General features: G+C 36.1%; 1 protein-coding gene across 3 annotated transcripts in view; it reads right to left on the bottom strand.

Moving 5' to 3' along the window:
• Window positions 1–13,278, bottom strand: part of LOC131428195 (casein kinase I) — a 122,081-nt gene that overhangs the window by 19,379 nt on the left and 89,424 nt on the right. The window contains exon 11 of one of the 3 annotated variants that reach the window (XM_058591924.1): window positions 9,875–9,976. The exons of the other annotated variants lie outside the window; for them this stretch is intronic. Within the exon in view, the coding sequence (XP_058447907.1) occupies window positions 9,875–9,976 (102 nt within the window). The remainder of the gene's footprint in view (window positions 1–9,874; window positions 9,977–13,278) is intronic. 3 annotated transcript variants of the gene reach the window in all.

Raw genomic sequence — 13,278 nt, 5'->3', positions numbered from 1 at the left:
TGGGAAGAAGTAATGGTTTGCGATGGTTACAACATTGTATTTGCAACCATTTTTATTAAATAATGTTTCAAATTTCGGAAAAAAATCAGCACGTACTTATTTATACTCGCAACATTTTGCCATAAAGGAAATTTTGTTCGAATTGTAAGTTGTGTTGAAATTTTTAATAAAGAATTTGTTTCCTTGCTATTTTTATCACTCTCTGAAAAGATCCTCGAAACAAATTATATTATGATGGAAATGGTCGAGTATTAAAGAGTCGTTTGCCTCAATTTTTAACATTTAATAACTGAAAATCATATATCAATTTTTGGTAGTGAAATCGAATCTCGACAAAAATTTTATTCATTTCAAAGACACATGTGATTCACCAAAAGGACGCATTCGACGAAACGACCTAGTTGGTTATCTTTGTTGCGCAAAATAGCACTTGGTACGAATACTAATTCTTTGAATATCAGCTGGCCAATGAAATTATTCTGCCAATTGCTTAGGAAGTGGTGTTATAGATAAATAAATAGCGCAAAAATGTAACATTTTCTGTGAGTGAGCGAAGCAGAGATACTACCATTGAAGCCAAAGCATTGGGCAGACGACAGAGTGAGAGAGATAAAGCGTGTGAAAAGTTCAAAATCATAACTGAAAGAAAAACTGTACATGAACATGAGTATGACTACTACGCTGTTCGAAGATGACATACTTTCGGATTCGTTTTTTTTTGTTTGATGTTGCAAGCGTCTGAATGGCTCGTGCTAAAAGTTTTAATTAACTAATGAAATAAAAAAAGTTTTCAATGTTCGGCTTGTGATCGTTTCCGTGCACCATTATGAAGTGATTTCACTGCTGGATTGGAATAATTCTTCGACCTGTCGGGGGATAAATTTGTGAGCCAAATAATTTTCGACGACGATGATTGCGTGTGTCTCGAAAATAACAGTTACGATGTCGGTCGATTTTTTTCCTTCGTATATACCAAACAAAAGAGCCTTGAAATTGTGGTGCTGTGCCCAAGGATTCGTTTTTAAAATCTCAATACGATCGACTACAGCGCAATCAACGGCGAGCATAGACTTGTCTGCGTGAGTTTTTTACCTAATAAAAAGTCTGATTTATATACAAGAATAATTTAGTTACAATTTAAATGATGAGCTTCCTGCCATACTGAAATCAACCGCCATCGTCTGCATTAGATATATAACAATACTTATGTTAAATAATATTCTCAGATCTAGTATCCGTTCTATCGAAAAAAAACATAGCTGCAGTGTTGATGTGTTGTGGTATGAGTTCTGTACGATTCTATAGTTCTACCAGCTTTCACTACGATTGTTCTAGGTTATGGACTAACAGTGAAAAACAACGTTTTTTTTGTCTAAAGTTTACAGGTTAGTTGATTGCACGTGATATAATTCCTAATTGGCGTACAAATTGAACAAATTGCTCAGCTAAGGGTTAGTATATGCAAATTTTTCCAACACTGGGTGTGCGAAAAGTGAAATAAAACATCACTGATCAAGTACCTTGAAATTAGTATGTAGAGCATATCAAGGCAAAATAGTAGAACATAAACGACCAAAAATAAGATAGTCAGCTGCGGGTCGGTTCAGTAGTGGTTGTAAGTGAGGTTTTTTTTGCGGGTTCGGAATGGAAGGAACGAGCATGATAATAACAAATATCAAGACGATGTTGTACTTCGTTTTATTGCTGAGCTATGAGTTTTTGTATAGATGAATTATTTTGGAAAGAAAATGAAAAATTCAATCATACAAACTTAGTTGGGGAAAACACCAGTAAATTAGCCATTAGCCTAGGGGCGGGAATGTGGAGCACAACCACGATTAAAAAGCCTAAACTAAAGAGGTTTCTACTCTTTCTCCTATGTTGACTTGCAGTATAATTTTTTTTTGTTCTGCACTTTCGCTATATTTCTTTCTAAGACTGCCTACAGGAAATTGTGAATTAACTTTTACCATTCAATCTACAATAGGATTGAAACATTCGGAAATCCTGTCGAAGCGGGTATATTTTTCATTCAACCCTACAAAAGCTATAAAAATTCTACACGAAATAGAGTACGGTTTTCTACTCAAGGCTTGAGAAAACATTCGAAAAATATAAGAAAAAAATCTACACGAACTAAATATTATTGATGCTACTTTTGTTATTACAAGAAGTGAATATGAGTTTAACTGATAGAAGCACCACAAATTTCGTAGTTATGATTTACAAACAGATTACCTGAAGGCTATTCAATTATACACCGAACATTAAACAGAGATTATTTCATCACATTTCAAGATGAATCGGGTTCAAATCAAAACAAATTTATGCTTGCATCCAGTATAGACAATGAATTGTTTCAATAAATGGTATGTCTTCGATCTTCAGGATTGAAACTAAATGTAAATAGTTCTTTTTATTGCAAAACAAAATCTAATCAAACATTTTCTGAACCTTTCAACCGATAATTTGAACGATACAATTGTAGAGAAAACAACGTTTTACATAAATCAACAACAAAATCCTAATTCTCAAAAACTAGAAATAATCGATTCAAATTCCTTATAAATCATGCTTGTTACCCCACTGATTCAAAATGGCGTTAAGGTTCAACTGAGAATAGTGTATAAACCGGTCATTATTGGAAGAATGCTATAGCAGTCTGACTCGCCTATTGTTAATTGAAATTTATAAATGCTGATTCAGTACATTGTTGTAAATATAATAGTTGAATATATTTTTTATGTAAACTCGCTCAGCGGCTGTAGAGATGGTTGGATTTGGAGTATTCAAACCCGTAACCCGAATCGAACCCGACGGACTGGTGTTTAGAAACAATTTTTTTTCTTCAGACACAAAAGTCCATTATTTAGGATAAACAATTTTATTCTTGAATGGGACACTCAATGCTAGTTTTTGCATGGGTTTGAGGGGTTTGGGTCAGGTTCGGGTTTAGCAGATGGATTCGAGTCGGGTTTAAGAATTTACATATAGAGATGGTCGGATTTCCAGCATCCGAAACCGACCCGAAAACGAAAAAAAGATAGAAAGGATTAGAAAAAAATGTTGTCGGATTCGGGTCGGGAACGAGTAATTTTTTTTTCAATCGGGTGAAGGTCGGGTTTTCGGGTCAGTTTTGATTTTTAAACCGACTACGAAGCGGGTTTAACAATGCATATAGAATCCAAACCCGAAAATGAACTCAGCGGTTTGAAATACATTTTTTTCGGGTTTGGGTCGAGTGCGATTAGAATTTTATTTTCAATTGTATGTAAGCCCGGTTCGGGTTAAGAAAATTTTTTCCTGGTTCGGGTTGGGTAGAGGTAAACATTTATTTTCCTCATTTATTACGGACTTAAGAATTCAGTCGAGTTCGAGTTCATAATTTTTTTTTGCCGGACGGGTAGGGCCAAAGAATTTTATTTTTAACAACTACGGGCCAGGTTCGTGTTCAAGAGTTTGCCTATAGAGATGGAAACCCGAACCAAAAACGAACCCAACGGTTTCGAATTCAAAAGAACAAATTTCGAGTTTGGATCGGGTACGAGTCCGGTTCGAATTCATTTTCTTCGGGTTCGAGGTAAATATTTTTTTTCTGGTTCAAGTCGGAGACAGGCGACTAGGGGTTCGGGTTCGGTTTTCAGCTTAAAACAACTACGAGTCGGGTTCGGGTTTAAGAATTTTTATATGGAGATTTTCGGGTATATGAATCTGATACTCGACCCAAAACGAGCCCAAAGGCATCTGGTTTGAATTTTTTTTTCTGTTTAGGGTCGAGTACGGGTATATTTTTTATTTCAATCGGGTACGAATTCTTTCGGGTTCAAAAATTAATTTTTCGGACTCGGGTTGGGGATTTGTATACAGGATTGATTTTTATTTGTATACAGGATTGATTTGAATTGCCTGGTTCGGGTTTAAGAATTTGATGGAGTTCGGAAATTTAAGAACTTGATCGAGTTCGGAAATTTAAGAACTTGATCGAGTTCGTAATTTTTTTTTATCGAATTCCGGTTTTTTAGGTAAAGGTTATTAGTTTAAGATAACTACGGGTCGGGTTTGTGTACAGAGTTTTTGATCGGGATTCGGGTAGTTGAATCCTAAACCCGATCCGAAAACGCATAAAAAATCCTACAGATTCGGCATTTGAATCGAAAAAATTTTTTTTGGGGTTCGGGTCGAACACGAGTAATTTTTATATTCAAACGCGTACGGGCTCAGAACTTTTTTCTGGTTCGGATCGGGTACGAGTTAGAAAGGAATTTTTCCCGAGTTCGGATCGGGTACGGGTAAAGATTTTTAATTTTCAAACGGCTATGGTTTTTAGATCGCGAAAACGAACTCAAAGGGTTCAGCTTTGAAATAACAATTTTTTTTTCTCGTTCAGGTTAGGGTATGAATATATTTTTATTTTCAATCAGGAACGAGCCGAGTCCGAGTTCAAAATTTTTTCAGGTGTTCGAATCCGATTCTGGCAAAGATTCGAGTTCGGTTCGGGTACCGACACAAAAAAATGTTTCGGGTATGGATCTGGTGCGGGTAGATTTTTTATTTTTAATCGATTTCGGGTTCCAGAGCTTGGTCGGGTTCGGATTTAGGATTTTTTTTTTCAAATTTCGATCGGGTACGGGCAAAGGTTTTTGGTTTTGTATAACTATGGGTCTTGGGGAAGGGTAATTCGATGGTTTACACGCAGCCCACCTGGGTTCGATTCCCAACCCCGTACATAGAGTCAGAAAGTTTTTCTGACCCGAAGAGGTGAATGACCTCAAGGTTAAAACCTCTATAAGCGTAAAAAATGTGTCGGGTTCGAGTTTAGGAATTTTCATATCGAGATAGTCATGTTTCGGGTATTTGAAACCAATACTCGAACCGACGAGGAAACCCTACGGGTTCAAAATATTTTTATACGGGTTTTCAATTAGGTGAGGAGCTGGATCGGGTTCAGGAATTATTTCTTAGGAGCGGGTAAGGGTAAATTTGAATTTTGAGTACGGGTTGGGTTCGGGTATCTGTATTTGCAGATAGAGATTGTCGGGTTTAGGATATTTTTCGAACCCGAAACCCGAACCGAAAATGAACTCAATCGGTTCGGATTTAATTAGGGTCGGATACAGATATAGGTTTTCTTCAAATCGGGTACGGAACCCTCAGAAGAATTTTCATGCTTTGATTGTTATAGAAACCATACATTCAACCATATTGATAATGTCATGCCCTACAAAAAAATATTTAAAATCTCATCTTAAAATAAAAATTTCAAAAATTTGCCAAAACTATCGAGTCCAATCAATAATCTACGGTTTTCGTAGCTAGGCAGCTGTTAAGGGTTATTCCAAGCTAGCCGTCGAACAACAAATCGAACGAATCTGCGCTGTACTAATTCTATTCAGTAGATATATGGATTCTATGTCATAGAGCAGTACTCGAGCTTTGTACGAATGGGTGAGCAATATAGCGAATAAGGCAGTGGTTCGGACTTTTTGCGTGGGAACGAGATAATTGAACATTTGTCAACATTCAAAGCCATTCGATTTATCTGACACCTCTTTCAACTATTTTCAAGTTGGTGTTTAAGAATAACGGTATTCTCTTTGCTTCGAACTATTTGGAATAGCTTGAGATCATTAGCGAAAAATAAGCGTGAACATTACAAAGAAAGATTGACATTGTTGAAGTACAAGAGAAAGATCAGAGGACCAAGATGGCTGCCTTGTAAATAAACTCTTTGGATACAGAGTCATTTATCTTGATTGCCAATCGGCGATTATTGAGGTATGAACGAAAACAAACGCAGCATGTTAGAACTAAAGCCCAATCTGTCCAACTCAGTGACTGTAATGACGTAATTAATTTTGTCGAAGGCAGTGGAAAGATTTGTGTGGATAATGTCGGTTTGTAAACCGCAGGACATAGCATTCGTCACAAACGTCGTGAAGGATAAGAGATTGGTAGTCGCTTGGGGCTCTAAATGATTAGCATATCTCGTGGAAAAACCAGAAAACTTATCAGAAAGTACGAGTTCTTCACAGTGTTGCATCCAGTATCCGTAAACAGAGAATATTCACTGACGGACACAAGCAGCGATGCCAACCCTACGGATTTATCCGTAGATCTACGGATTTCTGTCTTTTCTACGGATCTACGGATGAATCATATGAGATCTACGGATTTAGCATTATTTTACTAGAAATCTCCTGATGTAGCATTATATCTCTTGATTTCAAAGGAAAATTATTAAATATTGTTACATTGTCTGCATATTTTTTTTGCTTGTCCAATTAAAATTGTAATCATGCATCTATTAGCCATCGATCTGTCATTATTGGAAGCCTGCTTTTGTGGACTAGTGCTTAAAAAGCTTTTGGATTTATGTAAATGTACTAGTATAAGTATACTTGGAACCAAATCTACGGATTTGACTTCAACGAAAAGTGGCATCACTGGACACAAGCGTTCCAACAGGCATTGTTTCTCTTGCAAGCTCTCTCACTGAGAAGCTACATGTACTGTCATTACTAATGTATGAGTTTCACTGAGAGAGATATTCCGTCAGTTTAGTCTGATGCTGGAGACGAATCAACATGACTTAAATCTTAGAATGACGATCAATTTTTAAAATTTCCGTCGTGATCATCAATTGCAAGGACAACGTTTTCTCGTTTTGACTCAGTTCTTAGAAGGAAAATTAAAGTGCATTCGCAATGATGTGATGTCAGAAAATGATCAACATGACTTAAATCTTAGAATGACGATCAATTTTTAAAATTTCCGTCGTGATCATCAATTGCAAGGACAACGTTTTCTCGTTTTGACTTAGTTCTTAGAAGGAAAATTAAAGTGCATTCGCAATGATGTGATGTCAGAAAATGATAATGAAGATCAAAGTATTAACATTTTCAATTTACTATAAAACTATAAACAGACCGTTTTGAAAACAAACAGAGAATGACCGATCTGTTCTCTCATTCGAAATATTTTACTCTCTGCGTGTTGCCACTCTCGCGTCACTGTTGTTCGTGTTCGCTGTACGCTACCCATGGCATGAATTCGATCAACGTTGAATGACGATCATTTTCATTCGTGACGGAACTACTTCGTATGATTTGACGTGTGGATGATAATCAAGACTCAGTGCAACTCTGGTTCTTCATATTCTACCACCCTAGAGCTAATCGTCTAGGATACAGATCTCATACCGGAAGTAATGTGAAATGATAAATTGTTTTGGGAAATTCGGCTGGTATCTATACAACAATAGATTGTTTATATCATTACATGATTGAAATTAGGAAGTCTATCAGTTCCAAAAGCTCAAACTCAATCAGTATCTATATCACCATTATTTTGAAACTACTATGAAATCCATAGTTAATCACATTCAAAAGAAAATTGAACATAGATTCACTAAACAAATCAAACCATATTCTGATAAAATCTACGGTTTTTCCAGCTCCTAAACCAGTTTCAGATATCAAAGAAAGAAATTAAATACTCCCTGCAAAGGTGGATAAAGTAAAAGTCGACAACTTTTTCAATTTTGTGAGTTCTATTGAATTGTAGTACTGTTATCGATAACAACTATGAAAACTCTGATTATTTCTTATTGATTTAAAACTGCTTTTAAACCCTTAAAAACCGTTGGATTAGACAAGGGGGGTGTTGGCCTAATTCCCAATGAAATGTTGATTATAGAACCTGTATGGGATAGTTGGGCGTTGACTCAAACTTTTCACTTGTTGAAAAAAAAATAAATCATGACACTGAAAATTGTTACTCATATTTGAGCTAGTAATATTATCCCGGTTTTGCACTAAACTTTCTGGCTTTTCCCGGTGAAAACAAATTCCCGACTTTTCCCGATCACTTGCCACCCTACTTGTTTCCATTTAAAATATTGACCATTATTATTATTAAATCACAGCATCTACAAACTGGACAAAAAAAACTTAAACAAAGAATTACAAATGATTCAGTAAATATTTGTTGGGAATACGGAACGTCGATAGAAAATTCATCGTACATCTCGCACTACACTGATATCATAGTACAAAACTGGAAATTGACAAGTAAATATCCCATTCAAACTTCGAATTCCAAGTTGAACATGAGCTTAGTGAGGCATCTCACACCGGTGGTGATGCAAATAGGTGAATAATTTGTTGTTAATTAGTTACGGTAATTTTGAATTTGTTGCTCATGATTTTTTTTTAGTACTTCGTTAAGTTTATATAAAGTTAACGAAGCACCTCTCATAAATGAGTTTAAAAACAAATCAGAACCCAGTGGATAATTTGTTGCTGATTAGTTGCTAATTAGTTACGGTAGTTTTGTTGCTCAATTTTTTTGAGTACTTGAATTTACTGCTCAAGAAAGAAGGATTAAGCATTTAAAGTTTTCAAAAAGCGCTCAGAAGACAAGTTTTTTTCGAATTTTTTTTACAACAAAAAAGTTAAAGATTCAAGATTAGTAATCGATGATTCCATCGATTGGTCATTTCACCAAAAAGCAATTCACTGAATTTATTGTTTTGTGTAAAATATCGTACGCAATAAACAATTTTTTCGGGTGAAAAAAATCTTTCTTGTACCAATCGCCTCGGGTTCTGGTTCTCAATCGAAGGTGTTTTTATTATTAACATTCCAGAATGAAAATTTATCCGATAATCCGCCACTACGGAACGCAGTTTCCTGCTGCACCTACATCTGTCTAGGTTTAATTGCTTCGACCGGTTTACCAAAAGTTATATTTTATGGGTTAATTAAATTCGAACGAGTGACAAATTTCAAGATTAATGTTAGAATGGTTTTAGCCGGAATGACTTTCGGCAGAATGACCCGAATCTCGGGCAATGTTAAGTCATTGTGAAACCCAGAATGATAATTCCTGATTAATCCGTAAATCAAAATTTGATATGGACATTTTTGGGACAGTATCTACGAGTAGGTAACGAATATCGTTGTTTGAAATAATTAAAATTTCCACAATTTCGGTGAAAATATATCGAAATAATTAGAACAGCATGCAATTTACTTTGTAGAATTTGTAGTTTGCAGAACGTGGTTTATGAACACCCGAGAGAATATTTCATGTTAGGTTAACCACAACACTATAGGTGATACAATTAGGATCATTCCATTCTAATTGAATAGGTAACAAAAAAAAACATGTTTTCAATGTAACAAAATTTAAACAAAAAAAAAATAGAATGTCGAAAACATGTGAAATGCATCGAAGAGTCGTGCCTGGGTGCATTCCTAGTAGATCCCTCTTCCGGATTGGACATCCGGGAACAATTCGTCAAACATTTGAATGCATAATACACGATAGGAAGTGTTACAAATGTGAGTCACACACAAAAACGCACTCGCAAATGAGAGAATAGCCATTGAGATTTCCATTTGGGGTTTCCGATAGTTTACGTTCGAATAAGAGATAATTTCATGGTGAGCGATAGAAATCTGGAGTGGGGGGAAGATTGTGAAACTATTCAAACGGTAACACGTAACACACGTAAAAATGAGAACTAAAATAACTTAAGATTCACGAAATAACATCCACAATTCGGGGGGGTACAAAAACCAACGACGAAACTTTCCACCATACAATTGGAGGAGATCATTTTCCATAACCAAAAATATAAAAATAAAACAACCAAACCACAACAGAAAGGATAGAAAAATACAGATACACTATGGTGCTGGAAAGAAGTAGGACAGAGGGGCAGTGCAAAGGTTCTGTGTTCGGGAGGGATTAAGATGTTCCTGGGGATCGAGAAATGATAGTAAGTAGAGATACGGAAATAAAAACGGAACAAACAACGAAAACAAACAATACCAGCAAATGGACCCGGAAGCGGTTAGAACACACGTACCTGAACTGAACCATGTCGGTCGGCTGGCGTTAGGTTGCCCAGTGTTCCAGTCTGTTTGGGCACGTCCGGCCAGGCGGCGATACCTCCTTTCGAATTCGTCTGCTGCATATGTGCGCGTGTTATGGTATTTTTTTTGTGTGTCGGTGAACGAATGTGAGGTGAGGAGGGTGTTGTAGTAAATGGCAGGTTGTACCCGAAATTCGTCATTGTGGTCATTTAGTGGAAGATTCCATTTTTATTTTCATTATTTTGTTTCAGGCCGCATGTCAATCGAATTAAAAACAGGAAAAAAAGAAAGAGTACAAGAGAGAAACATCGGATCAGTTGCTTGTCTTTTGGCTGCTACTACTATTACTACTAGTACTACTACGGGAAATTCCTACTTGGTAACTGGTGTTCATTTTGATTTTGATTGTAGGATTTAAAGGAGTAATAGCAGAGTTATAGATCCTTTCTTCTATGCATTTGTCGCCGGTAGCGTGTTACAATAAACAATGCGTACCGGCCAAATGTTAGAAAAATACTACAATTTTGCTTAGAATCGGTAAAATGGTTTCACTGGCATGGACAAGCGGTAGGAAATAACAAAAAAATAGCACGTAGTTGTATTGAAAATACTTGTTATTGAGAATATATAGATATAATGGCAATCATTCGTATCTGTTTAGCCGATTTTTACGTATTAAAGCATCTTCCACTGAGAGGAGTGAACTGCCTAAATATCTACCGGGAACATAAGATGACAACAGAAAAGATACACAAATTAGCATGTTTAGCAATTTAGATATTTTCTATCAGAACAACAGTACACGTTTTCAAATCTACACACAATGGATGTGTTCAATACAGATTGGTGAGCCGATTACTACATCAATCAAACGAAATTAAAGTACTTTAATGAAAAATTACTTTGACTTGAAGTTTTATTACTCGTAAATGGAAACATGAAAAATAGTAGCTGCTGAAAATCTGTATGTGGTGAACACACAACGACTACGGTAAATGACTCGATTTTCCTGAAGATAGAAAAGATTTGAAATCGGAACAAAACTAACACGGATATTTAGCACATGACAATACGAACATTTTTTAAAAGACTGCTAGCGAAGTGTCACTCCTTTATACAATCTGTACTGGTCACAAACAATAATTGATCAAACTCTGACACGGATGAAACTAATCCCCAAAGTGGGAAAAGTGCAGCCCATCAGTGAGCACTAGCTCAACTTTAGTAAGCAATAAACTGAAAATTGTCAGCAGGTGGGCTTCGTCACCCTCAAAAGTCAAGTGGGAATGAGGGAAACCAGAAATGTGGGAAACCATTCAATGAATCAAAGCTATCAAATGAATCAAATTAATAAAAAAAAGTAATTTTTAATCATCTCTAAATCAAATCCAATCTATTAGTTGCAAATGTGATGCGAATAGTCAATCAGTCGATTCTTTCCAATATATTTCTATTTGTCCCGATATATTTCAATTTGACGACGCTTTGGCGTCTTGGGAGGGTTCATATCCTAGAACACATGTACTATTTGAGAAAACAGAAACAGAAATTTTCGCAATTTCAATGTCACTCTCAAGACGCTACTGTAAGAGAATGCGGTTGAAAATCTAACCGTAGAATATTCCTGTTCGGGAAGCTGTTTGAAAACTAAAAGTCTGGATGTAGATTTCATCACTCTGTACTCTGCAATCAAACTTTATTGGCTTTCCACGAACGATCTCCATTGGAAACAGTTGATTTGGCCACATTCATAAATTTAGCACAACTATACGAGCGAGTAGTATGGATTTTCGCGATGCGCAAGCAAAATTTTGAAATATTAAAAATATACTCACTGAAAATGTCAATAAAATTGAGTTGACAGTACAAATTAGAAGAGTGCACTGGAACCAAAGCGATATCAACATTAACATTTCCAATGTGCTTTCTGATCAAAATTGACCCTGACGCGCATTTAAACCGCGCGCGTAAGCCCAATCGGTATTTTTTTTTTCTTAGGCTGACACAACCTTCTTCGACATTCCTGTTAAGTTTGAGCGAGATATGTCATTTAGTGTGTGTTTGGCAGCTGTCGAAAAATTTGTCTGACTATTTTTGCTATGGAAAAAAAGGAAAAACGAGTTTGAAATTTCGGCTACGGAATCATTAAAAATGTTGCAAAAGTGTTTTTGGGATATCTACTCTATCGAGAACGCAAATTTACAGTGAGGGTTCATTCACCTCCGTAAACGACGATAACAAAGAAAAAGTGAAGGTAATTGTGTATGAAAATCGTCGCGTTAGCATTGGAGAGATTGCAGAGAATCTTGGCATCTCTTATGGATCGACCCAGCACGAAACGGCCGGATTTGTGGGCAGACAATTCATGGGCTTTATACCACGATAACGCGCCGTCGCATTCTAACATGATTGGGACTGAATTTTTGACCAAACATGAAACAAAAGTCATCGCTCAGCCACCATATTCACCAAATTTGGCCCCCTGTGACTTTTTCCTATTTCCAAAACTAAAATATCCACTCCGGAGAACGCGCTATGACTCGATCGAAGACATAAAAAGTCATGCGCTGAAGGAACTGAATGCCATCCCGGCCGAGGCCTATGGCAAGTGTATGGAAAATTGAATCGACCGAGCCTGTTTTGAAGGCGATAATAAAGAAATGTACTGAAATTCAGTTCAGTACAGGTCCATTTTGATCAGAAGGTACATCATAAATAAACATGTATTGATTCAATGGAAACTATATCGAGTGGTATAACGCAGCAAACACGTTCTTCTAATGTTGCTAGGGTTGCTGAAAAAATCCATTTCAAGAACACAGTCTCAGTGGCAGTGGATAAAATATCTCTTTTTAGCGAGCAAAAATTGAAGTCAAATGTCAAATGAAAATTTCCTTTCAATTTTGATAATAAGTAAAATCCTTAAAGAAAATTGGATTCAAAAAAATCTGCCTCGTTAATTAGAAATTTATAAATTCAGAGATAAATCTGCATACGTAGTATCACTGGTTTTCATATACTAGGCTTATTCGTGTAGGAAACGGACTGTGCCAATAATTTGTTCGTAGATGTCTAATGAAGTATAGAATGCGCAATAAATGAAACATTGCGTTATTTCTAATTTTCGTAAAAAAAAAGATTTTTTCAATTCCATTTGATTTTAGTATATATAACATAAAACAATTTAATACGTCCATATGCATCTACCATCTAGGACTATCTGAGTATATTCTGAGACTAAAACAATCCGTAAGATATAATCAAAGATCCTATAATTACTTGCAATATTGTCCTTACGCTCTACACTGTGCCACAACAAGAACTATGGCTGATGTCTATTTTTATTGGTTCTTCTGTCCATATTATTACAGCTACACATTACATTGCTTACTTGTCT

Source organism: Malaya genurostris, chromosome 2 (genome assembly GCF_030247185.1).
Source record: "Malaya genurostris strain Urasoe2022 chromosome 2, Malgen_1.1, whole genome shotgun sequence".
Taxonomy (NCBI): Eukaryota; Metazoa; Arthropoda; class Insecta; order Diptera; family Culicidae; genus Malaya; species Malaya genurostris.
Note: the sequence above shows the minus strand (reverse complement) of the source record. Positions and strands in the feature narration are given on the sequence as shown.